The sequence below is a fragment of the Anas acuta genome, chromosome 3 (genome assembly GCF_963932015.1).
Source record: "Anas acuta chromosome 3, bAnaAcu1.1, whole genome shotgun sequence".
NCBI classification, from domain to species: Eukaryota; Metazoa; Chordata; class Aves; order Anseriformes; family Anatidae; genus Anas; species Anas acuta.
This window is the reverse complement of record NC_088981.1, coordinates 70,456,220-70,482,684: the sequence shown is the minus strand read 5'-3', so window position 1 is coordinate 70,482,684 and position 26,465 is coordinate 70,456,220. Positions and strand designations below refer to the sequence as shown.

At 38.9% G+C, this 26,465-nt stretch overlaps 1 protein-coding gene across 2 annotated transcripts in view; it reads right to left on the bottom strand.

Annotated features, from left to right (window-relative positions):
- The window catches only part of CDK19 (cyclin dependent kinase 19), a 111,588-nt gene that overhangs the window by 10,636 nt on the left and 74,487 nt on the right, over window positions 1-26,465 (bottom strand). For both annotated transcript variants that reach the window (XM_068677711.1, XM_068677710.1), the window contains 7 exons: window positions 20,893-20,950; window positions 19,560-19,691; window positions 6,484-6,627; window positions 6,153-6,222; window positions 4,889-4,961; window positions 2,028-2,125; window positions 421-499 (listed from right to left, as the gene is read on the bottom strand). In XM_068677711.1, coding sequence (XP_068533812.1) covers window positions 421-499; window positions 2,028-2,125; window positions 4,889-4,961; window positions 6,153-6,222; window positions 6,484-6,627; window positions 19,560-19,691; window positions 20,893-20,950 — 654 coding nt within the window. The remainder of the gene's footprint in view (window positions 1-420; window positions 500-2,027; window positions 2,126-4,888; window positions 4,962-6,152; window positions 6,223-6,483; window positions 6,628-19,559; window positions 19,692-20,892; window positions 20,951-26,465) is intronic.

Genomic DNA, 26,465 nt, shown 5'->3' with positions numbered 1-26,465 from the left:
GTAGTGCCAGAAGCAAGTTGCCACTATTTATTCGAGACCCTGACAACCATCTCCTTTCAAATGGCTGGATGCATGCCATTCATACAATGGAAATGCCATTCTTTTCTTGTGAGCGCAGTGTATTTTCATTGTGCAGGAGGAGGTAGGCAAGGTCCTCCTGGAATGAAGGCAGCTGAAAGCAGGCAACCGCTGACAGAACTCAGCCAGCTCATTCCCCGCAGGTCAGGGCAAACTCTTGGTGATACCACCCAAGACACCCCAAAGTCATCTGATACTTCGAATCTCACTGGAAAGTGGTTTTAAGACAGCCTTGCCTGGAAAACACATTTTTGCTTTACTGTTCACGTTTATTAGTTTTCATTTTAGTGCCATAACTCTTCCTTATTGTATACTTTAAAAAAAAAAAAAAGTTTATTATACCTTATCCCCTTTCTCTTCAGGTTCATCTTCATTAAGGAATTCTCGTTTAGGATATGGAATCTGACAGCCAGCAAATACACTGCAACACAGTAAACACACAACAAATACATATGACATATATTTACTTACTGTTATATTAAAATTATGAATATAACACAATTTAAATTTCTTTTATTTCACGATTCCTGTTTCCATGAGCGAGCGGCACTGAACACCCAAGCTGCCGATCCCAGCAGCTAGATCATACTGCCTTATCTCTTTGCTGTTGGCATGAGACCATCATTTAGAAATCGTGGCGTGGTTGAACACGCCCAAATGCCACAGCAACCACTTGTTGATTCCGATGGCAAAATACAGTGTCACAGCAGCCAGATGTTCCACAGCACCTGGTTGGAGCACGCATGGCTTGCTGAATCAAGAGCCTGATCCAGTGAGAGTTAACACCTTGTAAGCCCCTACTTGATTTACAACGATCTTAAATGTATTTGCCAAATGTATTTGCCAATCACAACTACTGAGTTACGTTCGATTAGCTTCTCAGGTCTTGCGTAGAGGGAAACGACAGCTTTTAAATTCACCTGGCTAATAGGATTTAGAACATTCCTTTGTGTTTATGGCAGATACTTTATCATAATGTTATCCTGTAATCCCTGGGGAGCTATACAGCTACGTAGGACAGCATAATGTAAATGCTATGTAGGAACTTACTGGTAGATGCTGACCAGTATCAATTTCTTATATTTCTGTGCCAACATTCAGAATTGCTGAAGGCATTTAGAATGTGATACAATCAACATGGCATGATTTTCTGAAGTGTCTCAACAGTGCCTAACCCAGGTGCTAAGTAGTGTTCTGGCTTATCTAATCAGAGGGGGAAAAAAATGAAGGAAAAAAAAAAAAAAACTAGTTTCAGCCCAACTTCATTTGCACTCCAGTGACTGCTCCCTCCTTTCAGTGTTTGTTGCCTGCCTGCTGAGGAAACAGTGAAAGCAAAGGTGGAAGCCTCTCTGCATCCAGCTCCTACAGATCATACTCCTCCTGAAAACTGGGAAGAGAAACTAGAAGGGGAAAGTCTGCCAGTAGCAACTGCATCTACCATTTGAATGTATGAGAGTAAAATATATAGATACACAAAATGTGTCCTCTCAAGCACCTTGAACAAGGAACCAGGGGGACTTGTGGTAGTCATTGATCCCTTTTCTTTCCTCATACTGTTATGACCATGCACAAAAGGGCATGAGAACAGGCTGTAGATCAGAGAATGATCCTAGTCCTAGGGAGAGAGGCAATGAAACCAAGTAACAGAGAGCAGGGCTCTGTGAGTTAGAACAGAACAGGGCACAGAGGAATTCTCTAAATACTGGCATAATACTGTCACTGGCTTTGATAGCACACTCAGAATTACAACACCAGTGCAACAGGGGGTTGTTGGCCATGACCTCTTGGTTCTGGCACCAGTAGATAAAGACAGTGCAGCTCTGCTGAGCTACTACATCTTGTGGACACAGGTGGGCACCTGTGAATTTTTCAGCTGTCATCTCATAATAGGGACTGGCATTTAGCAGAAAGTAGACCTTCCTGAAAAGCATGGAAGAGGGAATACGTACTCTGATGTAGGCAGAGGATCCTCTTGGAAATAAGGGTCCTGCAAAGCCTGCTCTGAGGTAATTCTCTTTGTAGGGTCCATAGTAAGAAGTTTCTGAAGCTGCAAACATAACATTAAAAACAGCAAAAAGCTCATCAAACTATCACTTTTCAAACATACAACTTACACAATTGTTAAATTATCTGCAGCTTTCCCAGACAAGCCTAAACTAACATTTCTTGTTAAGTACCGAAGAACTAGAATGCATATTCCCAAAAGCCACAAAATACTATGGCTGTGAATGGCTCTCACATAAAAACAGCTAAATGTAGCAGGCAGTATTAATTGCTAAGGCCAAACCACTGTCCTAAAGTAACATTAAATTCAGCTATTACAGGTTCATAAAGCATGATTTCTAAATAACAGTGTTGTGACACACGTATAACTTTTATATGGTTCCCTAGCACAGGAAAAGCGTGTCAGAAGAGACCGAGTATGACCAGACTCTCCGTATCGCTTTCAGCCATAAAGAATAAATCTTCACCTTCCTAACCAGCAAAATTTCAGAGTCAGAGCACACAGGTCCCAGCCCTACTCTAATTGGTTTTGAGATGAGAAAGAGGAGGAATGTACCCTTCCTAGTAACCTTTTTTCCTTACCAGGAGGAAAGCAATAACAAATTTATTAGCTAGAATGCTGCTGAATGCAGCCGGCTATAAAAGAGGATTATAATATATTAGTAGTATTAAACAGGAATTATAGGGATAACATACCCTTTCTAGTCATTTATCACATTCTGATAAACTCACTGTGGGAAATTTGTGTGCTCAGATTATATTGCATGGTGTCATGCTCTCACATAAGTCTCTCCTAATACAAGTTAACAGTGAAAATAAAATTCCTTCTGTGAATGGCACTGTAGCTCAAACTATCCTCCATGCCTCCAACAAAAATAGTCTGGAAAGCCAGCAAAAGAAAATGGCATACATGTATTTCATCCTCACCAAAGGCTGCCTCCAAATATGTTTTGTATTCTTTTTCATTTAAGGACAGTGTTACTGTACCACAGCAGAAAACCTAAAGATATCCAGGACCTTTAAGTGATCTGCTCACAATCTTAACCATTCCCCTCTAACCCAGAGGATATAACGAGTTTGTCCATCCCAGGTGATGCCACACAAAACATCACTCACTCTAAGGGAGGCATCCTGCCTATCAATGATGCTACTGTGAAACAGCTTTCTTTGTCTGTTTTTCTGTAGCTTCTAAGAAAATGATTTTTTTTTAAAAAAAAGTCTGGATGCAATTTGCTTGCAGGTTAGCAAGTGCTAACACAATATAGAAAGCCTGTGAGACTGGACTTCATCAGAGTCTCGTACTTCTCAGCAGCTCTCAAGCTCACTGATTGTCAGGCTCTGGCTGGCCTGAGATGATAGCTATAAATACAATGCTGGTGACTTTTCCAGCAAGAACAGATGGATCTCCCTGGACGGAAAACATTCCCCCTTGCACGTAGACGTGCAATGTCAGTCAGCAGAGTGGCACAGTATCTGCCTCTTTGTCAATGGTCACTTGGTATCCTGAACTGGTCTACTTGGTACCATGTTCACCTATTCTGTACGTGCCACACATCCTGTGCATATTAGTGCAAAGTCTCACCCAGTGAAGCAGATGTCTTGTAGGTCATCTTGCAAGGTGCAGGTTACCTCAAGAAATAGCATTACTACCTTTGACACGAACAAGGAGCTTCAGGGAGTCTGCTTCAGAATTAGATGCATTTCTAGTCTCTCAGTTTGGAGGCCTAACGCACACCTTACCTTCAAACTCTGCTGTTTTGAGAATCTTTCACAAGATAAAGCAACTACTGAGGCCCTTTGCTATAGAATGGTTAAGGAAAAAAAAACTACAGAAAACCTACCTTGCTAAGTGAACTAAGTTTTCTTCATGATGTTCAGAAAGAACCCTGAGACCTTAGGAAATCCCAGTTCTCATGCTCACGATTATAAAGCAGAATACATACGTAGGCACCTACCTGTTTAATCACCCTGTAATAACCCTGCCTCACTACTTCTCCATCATGAAAAGCTTATTTGCTTTTTAAATATATTTTTAACACCCTATGGTAAGTTTTTATTCTTTAGAGATTTAGTTAGTATTTGCCCCTGGAAAAGCAGCCTACCCACCCCAGATGATTCAACTTGGCATTCACAGCCTTGATGAATTAGCCATAAAATCTGTCAGCAGCCCATTTCCTTCTTTGCCCTGCCACAAAAGCAGGCTTTCTGGTGGCTTTCACCATTAGTAGGAAAGCAGGGGAATTCAGGGGTTTACTAATGATGTCTCTTATAACTGTAGTCTCTCCAATTAGACTCTTCCTCCAGATCATTCCAATTTTAGCCCAGAAAGCTGAGTTTAAGAAATTTTCATTATTTTTTCTTGAAATCTCACCCTTCTTATGTGAATGCCTCCCTTCACAAAACAAAACAAAAAATTCTTCAAGATTTATTGAACATGCACATTTATTTTCCTTTCCTCTTCCCTTTACTTCACAAGAGTTTTGCACTCTTGGGAGCTTTTTAGCTCTCTGAAACCACGTGGGACCAAGGGTTTGCTCAGGCTGGGTATACAAGTGCCTTGCAGATAATAATTACATAAAAGCTTCAGTTCTGGAGTACAAGCAGTTTAAGTACACCCTCAGCATGAAATGTAAATGAAGAAAACATATCTCAAAACTACCCAGTTGGTGATAACTAGCTTTGTTTTATGTCAGTGGTCAGTAGAATGAGGTGGTAGAACAGACACAGACATTAACATCAGAAATGCATTTCACTCCTGTCATCACAGAAGAATAAAGAACTAAAGAAGACTTAGGTTTGTACCTACCAAAAGAAAAACTTTGCTGTCAGGCTTGACTTTGTGTTTCTCCATGTATTTTATGAGGCTACTGTTGGCATATCTGAAAAACATTGTTAAACAAAGACATTTCTGAAATAATATAGCATTAAAAATATAGGAGTATACCAAGTGACCACAAAACCACCAGCCTTTAATAAGTGAACTGTAAAAAGAAGTGCTATCAGAAAATACGTCAGATACTTATCAAGCAGTTGACACTATGTATGCTTTTCACTAATAGCATTAGTATCGACTGTGTGCAGATTATGTCCACAGACCATGCAACTTTTTATAGCGTATGGATAAGCTGTTGACATTGGCATATGACAGAGAAACTCAACTTGAAGTTCACACTTGTTTTCCAAAGCAACTCCACCACAGAAGGTGTACAGCAGTTTCTAACAGTTAAGCTATTGTTTCCAGTTGGGATTTGGCAGAGAAGTTAACCTTTCTGTCTCCCCAACCTGCAGCAAACACACAGTCCTTGTAGTTCCCAAGCTCAAAAACGCCCCAACCATGTATGACCTGTGCCTGGCCTTGAATCTGCAAATCCAGAGGTTAACTACAGCCACTTTCAAAAGAAAGAAAGAAGCCTTGTGCACAGATAAGCTTCACATCTTGTCTAAAGCCAACATAATGAATCCATGGCAAGCTGGAAACAGAACCCCAAACTCCCATATCCCTGTCCCCTGCATTATAGCATAAGTCTGTGTTGTTCCTTCTACCTTCTGATCTATCATCACCACTACTGACTAATTTAGCCAAAGCCCTTGGCAACAGTAAAAGAAGGAAGTTCTCAGATCCCAGATAGGCTTTACATCACGACCTATTGAACGCATGACCTTCGTGCAGAAACTTCTGTCACTACTTTACTGTCTCCAGGTCTATGCTGGACAAAAGGACCAAGAGGTGTTTCCCTCTTCCTTCTCTCACAAAATGAATGAAGTTACCTTGAACATGTAATACAACTGGTTAAACCAACTTTGTTTGTCTGTGCCTGCCATAAATTAAATTGCACGTCAAATGATCCCTTCTAAAGAAATAAGGAGGTAACTCAGCTGATGCTTTTAACAAGTACCTGAGGGAGAGAACTCCATTCAAGCAAAACAGCTAATTCAAAACAGAACATCTGTCACAGCTTTGGAACCCAAACACTCCAAAATCCCACCCCCCTGAAAAAGTTTCAAGACAATAGGGGCCAATTTCTGCCTCTCCCCCACATTCACTGAAATGTGCTTTTATCATCACTTACGTTGTTCTTCTAAAATCTTTCTGAAGAGTTGGGTATTCTGGCATCTTTCGTATGTCTTCCCAATCTTTATCTTTGGTGGGGAAAAAAGAAAGAGGAGAAGCATTTACAATTCTGGAAGTGAATGTTAAGTAACACACAAGAAGAAATAACTACAGAGATTGTTTGACTTAAATTTGTTGGCATGTGCTATTGTTCCATACCCGTCAGCATTTCCAAATCTATCAAACTGACAGTTTCTTCACACCTATGCAAACAAATAGTCATTTCCTTCAGGAAAAAAAAAAATCAACCTAGTAGCATTATGCCTGAACCTTTAATGAAAATAAATTACCTGCAGGGAACCCCATTACGCTGAAAATGCGATCTAGCTGATCGTGATGAAAGGGATTACTCGTTTTGATGTCCTCCTGACGACAGTGAAATATAGGTTCCGATGTCAATAGTTCAGCAAATATGCAGCCAATTGCCCAAATATCTAAGGAAGAAGGAAGATCATTCATGTAAATTTACTGCACATTATCACTCAGATATTCGTTTCTGTATGGTTTTTCAAAAATATGTATAATCATAGTAAGATAAAATGCCTCACTGTATGATTTCATATAGTATTTTAAAAAATAATATGTTAGTATAATAAATTAAAAAGGATAAAATCTGGGGAGATGAGTGTTTTTTTTCCCCAAGCAAAATTAGACAATCTCCAAATTCTGTTTCAAGTTGTATGCTGGCAGTCCAGCACCTAATTAATGTATTCACAGTTAAGGCAGAAACCTATGCAGTATTTGTTGACAACATACCTTAAGCGACATTAAACTGACCATCAAAACCACAACATTAATCCCCCACAAACATACATTGATCTAAAAGTTGTAGCACATTTCAGAACAATTCTGAACAGATAATTGATAACTAAATACACGCTGATAAGGAAAAGAGCCAGTGATTCACATGCTTAGACAAATAGCGTAAGCTACTTTAAATGGAGAAAAAAAGAGCCTAATTTTAATTAAGAGTAGAAGAGTGATTAATAAATTAAAAAGAAAAAATCATACTTGACAACTAACTCCCACTGGAACAACACTGGAACCGTTTCATCTGTATCTCATGCACATGCACAGAACAGCATAATTTACTGATGCTTTTATGAAGGTATCAACCTCTTTTTCATAAATTTCTCATTATTATGCTTTTCAAAATTAAATATATTGTGGACAAGAACAATAGCTTCATTCACAGGAGGAAAAATCTCTCGCTTTTATATAATCACTGCAGTTATTACTATCACCACCATCTTAGTGTTCTGCATGACCCAAGTGCTTTACTATGCATCAGAAAACAAAAGTGTGAATTTGTCAGTGAGGAAAAGGTTACTAGCAGAAAAAAAAAAAAAGAAAAAAAAAAAGGAAAGAAGAAAAGGATTTGCTACACTGACAAATGCAATGTGTCTGGGGTATACCTCTGGAAAAAGATGTTGAGATCAGATGAGTAATGACTGTGGAGCCTTGCTTAATAGTTGAGGTTAAACTAAATGACACTGAGAAACCTTCTGGATTTTATTAAATTATAGGATAAATGCAGAAAGCAATTGATTCCTATATTTAAAATCTAATAGATAAAAAAAAAAAAACGTAACTGGAGTTTGGTTCATTAGATTCAGGCCAAAGAGAGCACCAAGAAAAGTCTCTTGGTTTTGTTACCTGTTTGCAATTAACCCGAGACCCAAAATCCCACCTCCTGTCACTGGTGCTGTTTAGTGTACGCCACCTAAGAGAAATGTGGTCTTCTGAAGAGAAGAAAGCACAGATCTCTCTATGAAATCGTAAGGAATGAAGAAGGGATTACACACTCTGTGCAAAAACATGCCTGTTCCCTTTCCATTATATTACAGGTATGGAGTTTGGGCTTTTAGGGCTGTCCCAATATCTAAGCCTTTCCGCCCACTTCTTTTACTTTACAGTTTCAACAGGATATAACTTGCTCCATGCGTTACATCACTTTTTCAAGCTTTTATCTTCCTTTGATTCTCTCATTAGCCTTATCTGCATGAAAACAAGATCTCCAGCTCTTGAGATTTTATCTGCTCCGGCAGGTAATACGGCATATTAATCACAACTCCTACTTGGGCAGTAGGTATAACTTATCTACTCCAGTATGGAAATTATTTATTATTTGAAGAATAACATGTTAATTTAATGACATCTATTGACTCATTTTCACACTAGATAGCAAGCCCTTTGGAGATGGCTTATCTAGAGGCCCAAGAGGTTGTAACCCCGTTGGCTACCCTGGCTTTCTGCAGTGCTCGTTGTCATTGTTAGGGAAAATCTGGGCCTCTGCTCACTCTTCTATTTGCAGCTGCTGCGTCCAGACTGATCTTTTCCATCTGAAGGATTGAAAAAACAAACAAACAAACAAAAAAACCTAACACCTAGTATTCTTGTTGACAGCAAAGTTGAATTAGGAAATGTCCCTGACTTGACACAGCAAACTCTGCCCATCCATGAGATGAACCGTGCAGGAGAATTGTCACTGTGGCAATGAACTCCCACTCCTGCCTTTGTGATTAATGCAGAGAGCACATTTGAAACCCTCTGAGAACTCAATATTAATAAAAAAAAAAAAAAGACATCGTAATAACTGGTAACTGAAAGTTGCATCTGAACAAACACTGACAGCTCCCAAGTTGGTGTTTTATTTGCTCTGGGATGGCATTACTAGACAAGTCAAGCATGAAAACACTTCAACCAGTCATCCAGGAGGTCACAGTGCTGGGGCTCAACCCTCCACGTTTCTTGCTAGATACTCTGCAGCTTCAAAGTACTTAGTATAGAAAACCTGAAGCTTTCATTTCCGTAGGTGAAGATTAAACAGCTGGAAAAGGCCTGATAGCCTTGTAGCACAGGCAGGTCAGGCTCTTCCCTTTGTCAGCCTAACTCCTTTGTAACCTGATCTTGAGCACATCCTTGGCACATATTGAAACCATTCTCACAGTTCATGCTTTTCTGCCAAATTTGTCTAGGTTCCCCCCCCCTCCCCTTTTTTTATTAATAGCATTCATAATTTACAGTGATTATTTACCACATGTGGCACTCTTCTAGCAGGAATACTTTGTTAGATTCTGGCAAGTTTAAGAGCTTCTTGAATGCAAACATCCCTAATTGGTATTTATCTCCCACATTGCTCATGTTAGGCAACCAAATACAAACTTCAGATCTGACTGCGGAAATATGTGGCAACAATTAGAAATTTCCCCACCAGGTGCCATTTCAAATGGTTTTGGTCTGTGGTCCTTAATAAAGATTAATGACTATTACATCCTATTAGAATCAAACAATGTAACCCAAATAAGAAGTGCTGCCCCTCAATAGATGGCCTTTAGTGCTCATGTGTTTCAAGCTTTGCCCCTGTATTTTTCAGCCCATTCAACCCATTTCAGTGCATTATTACTCTAGTGCACGTCTACCTCTAACACAACAGGAATTTCTTATAATGTTTTATAACAACAAAACTGTGACCGTGATAGCTTTATAGGTCAGCAACTAAATCTGAGAAAATCCTACATGACCCACTCCACTTCAGTGCTGTAGCCAAGGAGCAACTACAAAAGGATGCCAATAAAGCTCATGTAATGATAGGGCTGATTAAACACACAAATGCTTGTGTATTCTTTCCTTTCTATGGCAGAATAATCTCACTGCTGCATTTGTTTCAGTATTTTGCAAACATTCTCTAAGAATATTAAGGCAATTTAAGACAATAAGACAATTCATTGAGCAATAGCCTTGATTTGCAAAAATGAAACATCTTTTCCCATGCATATTAACTAAAATGTTTCATTTGAAGACAGGACTCATTCTTTAATAAAACTGTTGAAGAAAGTAAGAAATGGAAAGAAAAATCATCAATTCAGCTGCAACCAACAGGGAACTCAACAATGGCGAGGTTTCATTTCATAGCATCAGTAGCTCAACCAACCTGAAATTTTTTCTTCTGGTTTGAATACAAAGTCTAGATTTTAGAATATGTGCAAACACCAGTAAAGGAAGAGAACAGAAAAGTGATGCCAGAATACACCTTCTCTACGTCTGTCGAGGGTTAATGCTTCAACCAGGGTACCAATTATCTAGTTAGCAAAGGCTAAAGCCCAAACAAGGCACCCTGGGTCACATGTAGGAGATACCACATTTATGCAAGATTCACCAAATCCTTCAGATCAAGGCAAGGACAACAAATAATCCAAGACATTGGAAACCTGCAAAGGGGCTGTCCAGGCAGATGTGTCTAATTTTTCAGATAAATATCAGTTGGTCTAATCACAGAATCATCTAGGTTGGAAACGACCTTCAAGATCATGAAGTCCAACCACCAACCTGACCTACCAAGTCCCTCATTAAACCACATCCCCTCAGAGCCGCATACACACGTCAAACATCTCCAGGGATGGTGACCCCACCAACTCCCTGGGCAGCCCTTTCCAATGCTTAACCACCCTCTGTATGAAGAAAATTGTCCTGATATTCTTGGCCACCTGGGCACTCTGCTGGCTCTCGGTCAGCCAGCTGCCAAGCAAGAGGCTATCCCTTTTCTGCTGGGCAACTTTCCAGCCACACTTCCCCTATACCACTTGAGCCAAACTTCCCCTATACCACTGCACTTACGAGCATAGAGACCCTGTAAGAATTTATTCATTTTTAGCCTCATTTTAAATGCCTAGACATTAAAGAGAAATAATACATTTTTAAAGAGAATTTCTCTTTTTTTTTTTTTCTCCATTATGGTGAATACCTGTTGCTCTCACAACATACCCGTTTCTATCACATACACACACAAAAAAGGTCTTCTCTTTCTTACAAAGAGGTCTCAGTTTTTGTGTATTTCACTTAAACTTCAGGCAGCAAAACAGAAGGCTGAAGAAAGAGAGGTCACTAGTCTTAAATCTGACACCTAGGAAGAATTGATAATGGGTCAAACATTTAAACACAACAGATTTTTCCGAGGGAAGCGAAAAAACTGTGTCAGGCGGTGAGCAAGGGGTCAGAAATTGGATATCGCTTGGTTACAGGTTAGGCAACATCTTACTGATCTTTAACAACCAGCACTGCAACAGCACTTCACTGAAAAACAGAAGTTTATACTGTATTATTTTAAGTTGTCAGATTATTTACACTCCCATTTAAATTTCTGTTTTCTATTTCTAAATTTCCTCGGTATATTTGTATTAAATGAAGAACCTGTGATGATACGACTTCAGGCTTCTGCCATGCATTAGACATATTAATTGGCAAGACTACACGTAACTTACTACTGTAAGCATGACAACACAGCTATAGTAGACTTAGTATGGGGAGTGGCAGTAAGATGAGGGGCAGCAGTAAGTCCTTTTATGAAGCAAAAACACAACTGCAAAGAATCCACGTTAAAGAACTCAAATTTTAATTTACAGACATTCGCGTCCCAAAATTTAGAAATTCCAGATTTATGAATTCATATGCAACTTTCTGTTTTCCTTGTGCAATCCATGTACTGATGCAGACAGGCATCCTCGAGGCAGGCAAAAAGGCAAACTTAGCAGCAGTTGCAGCACAAAGCAAAAAACCTGAACTTTTACCAATATTTTTCTGATGCAGGGCAGGGAATTAGGTCACTGGGGCAAGTGCTGAGCTCTGGGGAGGGCAGCGTGTTACAGCCTTGTTTTCTCCCTAATCCTAAGCCTTCGGATGCGTCAGAGAAGGCAGAGGGCTGTTATTTTTATGCCAGCTACGGTACCTCCAAGACGTAGCGAAGCACGTACTGCTGCTTTTGTTCCAGCAACTGCAGTGCTTACACCTCGCGGGGTCCAAGCATTACGCGGGCAGGCTGCCAAAGCTTCGCAGGGAAACAAAAGCAGAGGAAAAATGTTCTTTTAGCGACAACTCATCAAAAGCACGAGAAGTGTAACGGGTGACACAAAGGGCAGCTTTGTAGCCCGAGGGCTGCTTCCCCCTACCAAATCTCAAACAAGCGCAGCAAGTAAAGGAAGTAGGAAAGAATTAAGGACTGGCAAGATTTGCCACCGTTTGGTAAAACAGCATTTACAAAGCTCTTCAGGGAACACCCACAGTTTTGCACGTTCGCTTCATCCCATGCAAAAATGCTCAGTGGTATCACCTGGTCACAGGGCTGGAAGGCCAGGAACTCCTGACTCCTAATTACGGGGCTTTACCATTAATTTTCCATTTTCCTCTCCACCTTTTTCCATCTTAGTCCATCGCTGTAGGTAACATCTCCAATCCTGTACAATCTATACTGCACAAATAGCATAGCACATTAGAGAATTGTTGCCGTTTTCTGCACTCTCCTGAACTGCAGTGTATGAAAAGACAGCAGGACGTGCTCTTTGAAAGGGAAATACACTTTTTTTTTTCCTCATGCCTAATTAAATGCAGGATTCTGTATCAGAATATCTTAACAAACCAGCTTTCTGTTCACAATGGGGCTCTTTGGAGGTTAACTCCATGCTAAAATGCAGAGGGACAAGGAGTTTATGGCCTGTCGTGTCCTCTCATTTGGTTTGTGTCAGTAACTATTACCACTATTTTTACTAGGTCCGGCATGTCGACACCTTCTAGTGCTAACATAAGACAAGCAAAAGCCCTGCTATCCGGTACTCCGAGTTATTACAAGGAACATGTGTGAAGAGTATTTTCGTGGCCTCTTCCATTCACAAGTCAAGACAGTCTTTTCCGGGTATCACTAAAGGTTTTGATGCCTACCTTATTTCAGTCAACAGGGAGTGCACATGAAGAAAGCTTGCCCCTTAGATGCCCAGAGAGGCCCCTTTTTCCTTCCCAACAGAACCCCTCATGATCCCTTAACGCTTCTGTTTCTAAGGAGTCCAACCTCACAGCTATTTCTAATAAGGCACTGGGAATCACTCCTACATAATTATAAGCCCCTATATTGGCTAGGCAACGAAGCGAAGGGCTGTGAAATGCAATTCTGCTGTCAGTCACAGCTAGTGCCAAGGCGTCTGCTTGTGAAGCAATCCCAACTGTCCTGGTAACGAGTCGTTCTGCTGAATCAGCGCTGCCGTGCTGCCAGTTTCAGTTCACATTGCTGCAATAACTGTGCCTGAAGACCAAACCAATGAATTTACCAAAATATCCCCCCGCACCGCAAGGATTCACCTTGTTTCGATGGTAGATTGAAAGTCTGAAAACCAACTTTTGTGAATGAACTGTCTGGATTTGGCAGTAGATAGGGCACACTAAAAGCCTTCACTACTGTATTAGTTAGCTAGGGGAAAATGTTTACAGAACCAGGTTTTGTAACAGACATCCTGTTGGATCTTTAAATGAAAACCTTGTGTTTAATTTAAGAAAATAAGATTAGCTTTTGGTGCACTGTCTTGTAAAGAAAGGAAGAAAAAAAAAAGCAGTGCCAATCTCTTCTAAGATGCAAGCTTGATTGTGCTCGCAGTACATTCCAAGGAATCACGATTTATCCTGACACATACAAACTGAGCTGAGTATGAAGAGAAAGTGGGCAAAAAAGGGTTGTTAGACATTGGAACAGGCTGCCCAGGGAAGTGGTAGAGTCACCATCCCTGGAAGTCTTCAAAAGACGTTTAGATGTAGAGCTTAGGGATATGGTTTAGTGGGGACTGTTAGTGTTAGGTTAGAGGTTGGACTCGATGATCTTGAGGTCTCTTCCAACCTAGAAATTCTGTGATGATTCTGTGAAAGGGAAGGGAAGGGAAAGGAAAGGAATAATTGGCAGATTCAAGGTGTGACTGACAATTCAATGGGGTTTCTTTGCTTGTTTTTTTTTTTTTTTTTTTTTTTTTTTTTTTTTTTTAAGAAGTCCATAACGTGTGTATTTCTTAACAGATGCTAAATAACATCCCCAGTTCTCAGAGAAACTTTCACAAGTTTTACAAAGTTAACAACAACCAAAAAATTGATAACATTTTTATAGGAGCTCCCTGTTATCATTAACTATCTTCAGGAAGCTACCATTAAGTAGCATCCCCATTTTATAGATAATGGATCAGCACAGGGGATGGATTAAATGACATGGTGTGAACTACATACAACACTTGGGACTGAATTCATATTTAAATCCACGTCCCCTGAGACCCAGCTTATTGTCCCATAAGATAAACCTTCTGTCTGCCCCACATTAGAGAACGTCCCCTGGATTTACATCAGAGACAGGTCTGACCCACTGCACTGTGAGTCAGTTCTCATTCTCCTAATTCTTAAGCTTGTGGACACTTGAACACATATCCCAGGCTCTTTGGAGTTGACAACTGCCACAGGCTTTACCAGCTTATTCCTAGACATCAATATATTTGAGAATATATAATATACATGAGAGCAACAGAGCAGTTAGAAGAACTTGTATGCTGGATCTGAAAACAGTTGAAATGTGAGCTGTATAACAAACCTGTGGATGATATCCCTTGGGATGCTGTCAGCATCTCAAGTTTCATAAAATACTAATTAATGTAGCTTTCAAATGTTTTCCTCAAATAACCTAATAAATGACCCTTTATAAAGCTTCACTTTTTTAGGTGACGGCTGTGGTAAGATTGTGGAGGATAGTAAATGATTTGTTTTTAACAAAGTGTATACTATTTTAGAGATCACTGTCAAGCAAGAGGAAAAAACCAGCAGTAAATCATCTAGTACCTGCAATAACTAGATAAGAGAGCAACAATTAATCTTCGGTATTCAAATGTTTTGCCTCTCAGAAAAAAGAATGAGAACAACGGTGATAATCAAAATGAAGAAAGTTTACCACATGCCAAAATAAGTTTACCACAAAATATCATCTGAATCCAATTACTTCCCATGTCGTATAACATTGCCCAGGGCATGAACAAGGCTCCCTTCCTAGTGTATCCTGAGTTTTTCTTTTCAGAGCACGTAAATGAGTATTTTCTAAACTTCTCTACTTTTTCTTTCTGGTTTTCCAACAACCCCTTTTCCACCAAAATGAAAGTCTTTAACAAACAAGGATGCAGATCCCTATGCAGCAAACAGAACTCACTATGGATTTGCCCTTCTAAATGACCTCAGGGCCATTTAAAAGCACTGCCCAATCTCCTATGGCCCACAGACCACAGGTGGGGAACCCCCCTCCTGCAATCTTTTTCTTCCTAAAGACTACTCAGTCTTCTGGTTGGCCCCATTTGTCGTTTCTGGTTCACTAAGATTTTCCAGATAGGGCTCATTCTGATGATCGAGGCATTCAGACACCCGCTTCTACCTTTCACACGTTTCCAGCTTCCATATCCGTGTGTCAGTCTGGAACCAGAACAAGGTGACAGCGTGCAGCCCAAGCTTTAAATTACAGCTTTTCTATATGTAAATCTTGCTTGGGCTGGAAAACACAGCTGCCACATGGCCCTGCTGACTTACAATCTAGACAAGTGAGGAAAGGGAACTAAGCTGAAGAGATACCTTGGGTTCTCAGGTTGGTTCTTCATAATAAACAACCCCATCCTTCTCTGGGGCAGGACAGTGTTTTAGTCTTACCTAAGGGGTGGTTGAGGGATCACGCTGAAGAACTTTTTTGACAACAAAATCCAAACCATCTAAAATTCCGTAAATCGATACCATTCATCAAATATACTAATTCATTAATTAGGGCAAGTGATAAGGAAAGGTAAGATGATGTTACCTGATAGCACTGCTAACTATACAAGCTGCAACTTGATAAAAACAAGACCTAACCGTGCTCTTTGCTTGGTATAATGCTATAAGATGTCCCAGAATGAATCACAGTAGAGACTTATATGCTTTCTTAAAAGCTTATGATAGAAAAGCCCTTACTTATTTTACTTGCAAAGTCATTTCATTGCCTATTTTGATATGCCCAGAATGCAAAAACTCTGACTAATGCCACTTTTCAACCTGACAGCCAGTTTACTTTCTCCTTCATTTTGCATCAATCATTTCCTTTATTTTTCCTTAAAATTGTATTGCAGAAGGCTTTGCCCATCAATGAAAGGAGTATTGAACCGTGAAGCTTCAACCTTGTTTCTTTAGTATTTTTCAATATAACAACATTTTCTGCTGTACTGCAGAATTTTTGAGAGTTCAGTAATTTTATTAATGTTTCCATGATCACAAGCAGTTTATATTTTCCCATGATCACAAACATTTTATATTTTCCAGGTCATGTGCTTTCACCTGAAGCTTGTTCAAGTTACTTTTCTTTGCATGCTTTACGGAGCAGTAGGATCTAATGAACATATGGGAACAGATTCTGCTTTTGAATGATGGTGCTGGAAATTCAAACCAAGGCTTCCACAGGCTACAATAAATTTAGTACACATTTATATTGTGGTAATAGAATAGAAAGTGAACTTTGACTTCTACAACACCATTTCTCCCAGTTTGTATACCTCTGGTAAATTAGTTGCTTGTAACTATGGTAGCAGATTATATAGGAAACTTTATTAACAAGTAGGGCTTAGATTATAAATGTTCACAGTTCAGGATACTCGTATTATTCCCCATGAAACTAACATAGACTTTGTACTATCCTTTTAACATGCAGAAAGTGGAAGATATTTCTCTGTTTTTAGCAACAGTACTTTCCTGATTCCTGGGTCTCCCTCCTCAAAATATGATGTTATACTTGTTAAGAACAACTTCCTGTTCAGCAAGCAAATAAATGAAAAGTACAATATTTCATGAGGATGAAGGGACATGCTAAATAAAGGGAAAAATGTCAGTAAAAACCCTACCACTTAATTTTGCGTAATGCCTAATTATTTCTATACAGACTGTATTGAGTCCAATTTTTCCCCAGAGTTAAATCCACAAAATGTAACTGACATCAGGTCCATAAAACACAACCAAAGTCAAATTGTTTTCATTCTGTGATCACGTACAATAATTATTTAGATGCAAGCAAGCATATACAAAGGCTTTAATACAAAAATAGAAACAAACTGGACACTATAGCTGGCAGTGTCCAGGATATTATGAATACCCTACCAATAATTTCAGAAGCACACTCGCTGGTATGCACATTATATGTGAAGATACAAAAAAGAGGAGTATGAGATACAGACTATAGAACATACACCAAAAAAAAAATAAAACTAAAAGCCAGTAAAAATCATGCAAAACATCTGAATTTTGTAGCAACTGTGCTGGACAATGTTCAATGTTTTGCCATAGAGAACCGATGACAATGCATTCCTTGTAAATTCAAACAAAAGCATTTCTCACAGTGACAACACTGAGAAAGAATAGACCAAAGTAGATATGACCATGCTTTTAGCCTGATTTTATTGATATTTATAATGATACAATTTTTGGTACTATACATAAGGCATAAGAAAACAGCTATGTAAAATAAACTATACCAAGCATCTTGCCATTTACCTTTTTGTAAGTTGCTGTATCAAATCACATTTCCTTTAAATGAGTATGTTAAACTGAACAGCAGTTAAATTAGAGTCTTATATAATTTATGAACAATTACGAAAAGTGATACATTAGGGCTCCTGAGGATCATGTAAATTTTAAGAGATGTTAAAATTGTATTTCTTGCACAGAGATTCAAGAGAGCTTTAAGAATTGCATCCTCTGCCAAAAACCTTCACGTTAAACTGCAACTCTCACTAGTGTGATTAGCTTATTAAGTCTGCGTTTTATAAGTACACATAATGCCAGAAGCAAAATACAAGTCTAGACTCATTAAGCGCGTTAACATCACTGCTGTCATTTTGTTACTAACTTCTCCCCTTTACTTAAAGCTGCAGACAGATAGCCCCTATTCATCTTTTTTTCTTATTCTCCTTTGTCATATACTCTTCTCATCTTCTATTCAACACACAAACCTTACCTTGCAGCTCTCCTCATTTCCATTTCCATATTTTTTTACTTTGCTAGCCAAGCCATTTTGAATGCCCTCAATAGCACACTGCATGCTGTGTACTACCCATTCACACCCCTCTTGGAGATTCACGGGTGTGGGTCTGGTACAAGAAATACAAGCCTTAGAAATAAGAAACTGCTAAGAAAAACCACTCTCTCTGAAGTAGCATTAACCTCCAAAATTTCATAGGGACTCCTGTCTGTGTTTTAGTATAGACTGCAGATCCCTCAGGACAAGAACCAAGTAACTTAAGACATAATAATAATAAACAACAACAAGATAATGGCATTATACTAATTCATTCTTCAAACAGAGATCCTGAGATAATGTTACTCACCAAACCTGCAAATAATACAATACCTATCAAAAATGGGTAACTGCCAGGTAAGGTAACTCATCACTATCGTGCACACAGATCAGCCAGTAACCAGCTCACATCAGTGTTTCACAAGATCAACAGGGGCAGGGCAGTTAAAGTATCTCATTAATTTACAAGCATTTAAAGTAATTCCAATGATATCTTCTTTAAATGCTCTTAGTAACTGTTTTCACCCAACACAAGGTGCATCAGACAGACTTTAGAGGTCAGCTGGCCGGTCTGCATGGTGGCAGATGCAAAGCAGGCCCTAAAAATCTGCTCCAGACAATGAGGGATTGTGCAACACTCAGGAAGGAGCAGGGGGACACAGTGCAAGGCTCCATTTCCAGCACCCACTGGAGAAGATACACCGGGAAATCAAAGGCCTCAACCAAGGCAGAGCCCCAGACTGTGGTGACAGAGTGGTGACACCCAGGACCCTGGCTGCAGGGTGACACTAGTGACCCTGTACAAACAGGAATGATTTCTTTCAACAGAGGGACACTGCTTCCTTAGCAGTTCTCTTCTGATACACTCACCTGCACAAACAGGACACCTCCTGTGCATCTCAGTGTTTTTATTCTCTGAACATTTGGACACTAAGGCTGATTGTGCTTCTGGAACCTACGAAGTAGGGAGAAAGACGGGAACCTAGCTACCAGCATTTCCTAAACATGGAGCTTCAGAAGACCTCAGGAATGAGTGATCTGCACACTGCACTCATTGCGGGAGACTGCCCTTCTCTTTATGAAGCCATACACTTCACTGAAGCATCTGGATACGTAGCACTCTAGATGAAAACCATTTAAAGAGCCAAACTCTTTCCCTTTTGAAGATTTTAGAAGACTGTTTAAGTCCATAACAGAAAACCATATAGACCAATCCAAAGAATATTTTAATTAAAAAAATGAAGAACAAAATATATTTACAATATGTATCATTAATCTTAACTCATATTGAAAAAATAAAAACACCGACTTTTAAAAAATTTTCAACCTTTTTATAGATTGGATCTATCCACTATAAATTGGATCTAACCACTCTATCTACTGCTACTTCAGGAAAAAAAAAAACTAGTTGATCAGCTGATCACCGTATCTACTACAAGGTATCTACTACCTTCCAATAAAAATCTAATAGGTAAGCCTCATTCTTACACCAGAACTTACCAATAGCCTTTGTGTAATGTCTGGCTCCAAGCAGCAGCTCTGGAGCTCTGTACCAGAATGTCACCACAACTGGATCCAAGTCTGCCAATGGCTTCAAAGGTGAGTTGAACAATCTGGCAAAACCCATGTCAGCTGGAATATGCAAAACAAAAATGGAACATTTACAATTTTTATATAAATAGCAAGTCAGAATTTAACAATATTGCAAAAAGACTATTAGAAGAAAAAAAAAAGCTCAAAAACATTAGAACATACAAATTGAAGTTTCTAAGTAACCAACAGGTTACTCATAACAATACTGGGCCAAATTTATCTCAAGCTAAATTCCATTTACTTCCTTTATAAGACTATGAAGGAAAACATTTAACTTTTAAGTGCTTCCACCATGGCACTGTTAAAACTATTCATAACACAGATGCCCATTTATTTAAATAGAACTCAAAAAGAAACCTGCTTAACTAAATTCAATAGGATCAGGTCTCTAAATCCAGCGTGCCTTTTCTCCTTCATTTTTACATACAAAGCTATTCTGAAATGATATGCCTTGTGACTGCTACGTGCTGATCTAAAGTGCAAAAACAAAATAACTACAGCATAGAGTCTTTTGCCTCATCTTTGATCTGGATGGACTGCCTTCAAGATCAGGAAAAAAATATTTTCTCTTTCAGAGAATCAGAATAAACAGAAATTAATGAAATTAGCTAGTGTACACAGCTACAGAGAGATATTTTAAATGTTTGCAGGGATTTTATATAAACCAAAAATTCCCTCTAGAAACATCCTTGTAAGTAACATTAAGAAATGCTAGAAGGGAAAATACAGAATGTGTGTGTGTATTCAAAAACACACATTTTATCCAAATCTGAAACTTATCTTTTACCCAAACTTCACCTTTATCTTTCTGCTTCCAAAGTTATGAAATACCATGTATGTTTTTCTTGCACTTACCTATCCTAATACAAGTAAATGAATACAAAATGGTTAACTGAACATTTTGAAATATGACAGGAGTAAATGCATAGAAAAGAGGTTCCAGTATATTACTACTTTCTTGATGATTGCCACATGCTCTATTAAAAAAAAAAAAAGTTTATATCCATATGACTAAGGCTTAAGTTCTGCACAGGTAATTAGATTTTGGATAAAATCCATCACAATTACTGTGGTTTTCTACCTTGATACCCAATAACCTTTTCCACAGCAAATCTCTGGACCTCTGCAAGCATATGCATGATGTTTATATAAAAATAGTTCAGGACAAACACAATATATAAATAGCAATCCTATAGTAACTAATCTTAGCTGTGCAATGAAACTTTCTCAGGATGTTTACCTATTTTGACTCTTCCTCTTTCAGGACCTTCACCCATTACCAGAATGTTTGCTGGTTTCTGGAAAACCAAAAGCAGAATTATTTAGTTGACCAACTTTTGATGATTACCTTTAGGAATAACAACAACACGTGTATTTATTTTACAGAAATAAGCATGTGCGTAAGTGAAAAATAAACATTTCTCTAAGCACTTTTAGATGTCTAAAATTACCACACATCAGTTTTGCTGACATTTGGTTTTTATTCCTAGCTACCAATTTCACAATTAGAAAAACTGTGAAGTACTTCAACGTTTCACAGCAAGAATTGCAATCTTTATTTAAATTTTCACGCCCATTTTTACCCGAATGGTCAGGTTCATTTGTGAGACTTTATTCTACAGGAAAATTTTATACCAGGTAATGTTTATCCTACACATCCATAATCCAGGAAGAATTACTTTTGCCAGTATAGCTTATTGAAAATTATGCCAAATCTTAGTATGCTCAAAATGTATGAATGCTAGAAAATGACCTTGGCAAAAACAGTTTTTTTTCCACAAAGTAAGTTGATTTCATGTGAATTTAGAGAGAGAATTTGAGAGACTGTGAAATGAGAATTAACTTAAATCTAGAATACAACACAGCTACATCCAGGATGCACTGTAGACAGAAACATTTACAGGTAGAACAAAATCTTTATGGGCATTTTGTGCAATCTACCGTTGTTCCCAACAAGCTGTTTGTGAACACCACATAAAATCTGCACAAGACATCACAGCATTTGTTCTGCATTTAGGATCTAGATTCCCTCAAACATCAACAGGCATTCCTTGGAAGCTTTTGCCCTATTGTGTTAACAGCTGTAAAAAAAGTGAACAAGATTGAAAACATTAAGTGGTTTGAATGAAGAGATACATAAACTTTCAAAGCAGAACTTTTGGAAGGTTTTCATACAACCAGTAATTATATTTTAATACACAATCTACAGTCTCTAGTGCCCAAAGAGGTCTGCTCAAACAGGATTTGTTCAAGGATCAGAAAGAGACATCAGAATCTCAATTCCTAATGTTTGTCATCATTTACCTGAAATAAAGCAGTCAAACTAGGATTGCTAGTTTGGCTCAAAATTGCATGCAGAAAGTTATTACATTTATAATTATTTTTTTCAAACAACAACAACAAAAAAAGCTGTCTTTCCCCCCACAAAAGCAAAGATAGCACTTCTTCAGCTCTTCTGCTTCAGTTATTCTTTCTCCTTACTATCTGGCCCCGTGAAGTTGTTCCCCCTTCCCACCCCTGCCCAGTGCCAGACATGGCCTCTTCCCTGGCTCCAACCATGGTTCCTCTTTTCCCTCTCCTTCTAACCCTGCTCCAGATGCCTCAGTCCTCCTCCTCACTTTAAAAATGAACAATACCTGCTGTTTTGTTTTGTTGTTTGCTTTACACATCTCAGGATAATTTCCTGAGGGAAAATGCACTCCCTTCTTGGAGAATGCAACAGGTATTTTAATTACCTGTAAGTTAACACTTCAAATGAACTACTATAAGTTTACTCATTAGACACTCCTTTCCTTGAGTTGATTAACACTGATAGATAACTGATCACTTAGAAATAGGTTAATATTGGTAGATCAATAACAACAATAATTTTAAGAAGTAAGGAAGGGCTTCTGCTAACTTATCTTGAGTCATCTGTCACCAGCAAACCTAGAGAAGATAAAGATGATTCTTGCTCTCAGCAATATTTAAAGATAATAAAATAAAGCACTTCAAGGCAACTGGTCAAACTCGGTTTTTATATTTATGTATTACGCTAGATTCAATCTTCTGGAGAGCAGAGCAATCCCATTCTGCAGCAATGGAAGTTCACAGGTTTGTAAGACACGATCTCTGTTAGGAACCACACAGCTCTAATTGTCCCAACCGAGGCAGCAAAATTTCAGTTCCCTCATCAAAATTCTTCCCTAAACTCCTACCCAGCAACCTTGGTTGAAACTTGAGTAGAAATTAAAACCACTTCTAGAGACCTTCAGATTCAGGGTTGGATTCTAGGAACTACAAAATACATTTATGTTTCAAATAAACAGAGCTGATTAAGAAAGTGGTTATTGCACTAATTTCTAATGATTTTTTTTTCTATCAAAGAATTTTGTTGGGAGAAATAAGCTGTGTAACACCAGGAATTGTGCTAAGATAAAACTTAAAATCTAAAACTGGTCTGCAGGCTGCTGTCTCGTAACAGCTCCTGTCATGGCAGCTGAGAGGCCTTAAGCCAGGAGGACACATCCAAACCTGCTTCTTATTTCCCACATAGCACATCAACCTTTTCTTTTTTTTCTTATCAGCCACTAATAGATTATAACTTTGGAAGTTCCTCGTGGTAATCATGGCCGTTCTGGTTAGAAAAGCATTTGAACTGCAGGAACACCGAGCCACATGAAGAGGAGCGCTGCCCCGATAGGTAGGACACGCCTTCCTGAGATGAGACACGAGATAGCCAGTTCCTGTGCCCATAGAGTTTTATTTAGCCGAAATAAACCACTTCAAAGGAGCTCAAAGCATAGGCTGTGCGTTTTGTGGTTGTTTTTGTATAATGATGGCTCAAACACCAAGCAGTAACCCCACATGCATACCTCCCCGGTTGTCTTCACAACATGCAGGCTACACCACGAGGACCTCAGGCCTTGGCTTCACTGGCAGCACCACGGCAGGGTGGCAGACCTTCAGGTGCTCAGGAACGGGGATGAAACTGTGTTATTTCATGGGTTTTAATTTGGTATCAGAGAACCTCATTGCCATTATGAGGTAGGAGAGAGAACTGCTGAAGGGAATGCGAACAACTTCTGCTTTTTGGAGAAGGGAGAGTGTGTTGGTCTCATCTCTGGGTATGTAGGAGTTGTGACAGAACATTTTCCTCAGAGATAGTCACTGAAGAGCCTATTACAAACTTACAGTCTCTAATATAGTTACTGGACAACTGCAAAAATCAGAGAAATGAACTGGTACCACGCCTCAGGTACGTTCTGAGTACGTGAAGGTCATAAGCATGATTCAAGTTACAGAAACAAACCTCACTGTTACCCATGTGATGATGAAAACTTCACTTTAGGTGGAAAAAGGCCCAAGCAGCTATGAGATCCAAATTGACACTCAAGAGTAAATCACGTCTCAAAAAAGTTTGAGACACCCTACTTAAAATCCTTAACTAACTCCTCTGTCAAAGGTGAGGTAATCCAACAACAACTCCCCTTCTGAACCAGTTACATCCCAATTAAAACACCGCCTATTTTCCTAAAACTCCCCTCTTGCTGGGAACACAAAAACCCCAGCTGCGAAGCGAAGTGATGCTTTTGCATTTCCACATCTTCAGTTGCTATAGAAACTACCGAAACAGTACGGGTTCGGGGTCTCACGTGTAAGATCGGCTATAAAAATGAACAGGCTAATCCCTGCTGAGAAACACGGTTGAGGTCTGACTGTCTACAGAGCACGCGAAAAAAAAGGAGCAAGGTCAACAGCAACCAGAGCAAAAACCTGAAATATCTGCAAAAAAGAGTGGATGTAGATGACTATGATTTAATGGGTCCTGTAGAAGTACTGAGCGTAGATACTGGTATTTACTTCTCCGCATCACGGGGACAGTGGGAATAAAGCAATTAGAGGAGCTTGGTGGGAGAGGACTGACAGCATTGTGCTAACAGGCATGTTTTTAGAAATAATACAAGAAATTAATCCTCATTGACATTCAGATCATGTGAATCAATGGGCTTCCCATTTAAACATTTAGGCAGGGGACTAGAAGAAAGGTGAAGGAAAAGAAGCCATCTCGTCTTGAAAGAGTAATGGGTCAAAACAGGAACAACAGCTGAACAATAGATGGCAACGCTTCGGTTTTAATGGTTATTGTTGTTATCTCCTTGAGTGCAGTGGTGACACAATTCTTAAGAGATTTGGTGCAGAATTACATTCCTATGAGAAAACCTCCGCAGGGACATGCCACTTTCCATACACCATTCTGTATTGTTTATATCCAAACAAATGTGTTTCCCTTTTGGAATGTATCACTGGACAAAGAACGGGCTGAAATTAGGAGGCTTCCATTGTAAGAGATATTGCAAGTCTTCTAAATAAAAGCTCTCCCCACAATTAAAGAAAACTGGCTTGTGATGAGGTCCAAGTCTTAATCGTTTAAAAAATTGCAGACAGCACAGTGTCACACATAGATGCACTTTCAATTCACTAGCAAAAAAATTTAAGAAGAAATGTAGAAATGTTCCCAAAGAAGATGACACTGTTCCACAGCACGGGCACTGCTTGGAAGACCACTGAGCCATAAAGTTCAAAATGCAGAGGGAGCTGCAGAGTTTTCATATAAATTTGCAAAAAAAAAAGGCTTTTGCTCTTCTCATCTGCAAGGAAACATAGGCACGTTTCTGTTTTCACCCAATGCTATTCAAAGCCAGACATTCTCTTCAGATAAATATTGCGTACTGCTACTACTGCTTTTGATAGCAATCGATCGTAGGGTTTGAAAAAAGAATCTTTCTTTAAAGATTTTACCATGTACTGCAAAACTCCTAACCATTATCACTTCCGTTTCATTTTCTTCCACATACTGACATACATAAAGAAAATGTGTTATCATCACTTCCCTCTCCTTTTTCAGAAAACCATTTGGTCAAGTTTTTTCTGATACCGAAGCAGTAGACAGAAATGAACCACGAAGAGGAGCATATCTTCACATCTGTTTCTCTTTAGGACCCCCCTACATAGTGTGAACTCCTATCAGACTCACTGCTCTGATCACACAGCATCACTCCCAACTCATTTTTTCAGCTGAGTTAGCCATAACTTCGCCAAAAAAATTATATTATCTGTCTAAATGTGTAACTCATACTGTTTTTTTCCTCTATTTCTCTATACCATTGAAATTCTTTACCTGGCAAAGCACTAACGTTAACAAATCCCAACAAGATATTTATCTTTTCATCCCAACCAATACTGTTTCTACAGGTATTATCAAATTGAGCAAGGCCAAATATAAAACCAATCACCACAGCAGATGGACTAAAAAGGCAGTAAAAAGGACTGCAAAAATGTTTTGAAGTAGCACTCATTAAATGAAATCAAAACTTGTTTAAATCTAAAGAGGAGAAAAAGAAAACAGAGGCAAACAAATTAAGTAAATACATGACAACACAGGAACCAAAAAATACCACGGAAAGCTTTTAAAACTAAACTAAAAAAAAAAAAATTTAGAAACAGTCCAAGAGCCACTATGCGATAACAATGAAAATACGAACAAATGTGGACACATAAAACTTTACAGCTAAGTGTTGCCAGATTTCTACCTTTAAAATGCTTCACTGGCATACTTGATAATCACCAGAGGGATACCGGTGACAACAAAAACATTTTTGAATGCACTCATAGCAGTGATGCATACAAATGTTTTTATTAATATAGTAATAAATATGTGCTAAGACTATTTTTGTCTCCACGCTTGCTTCTTATAAAAATAATTTTGATATGAAATGTATACAGAGACAGAGAAACGTGTACCACTATTTGAGAGCAAAAAAAGCCTTTGGC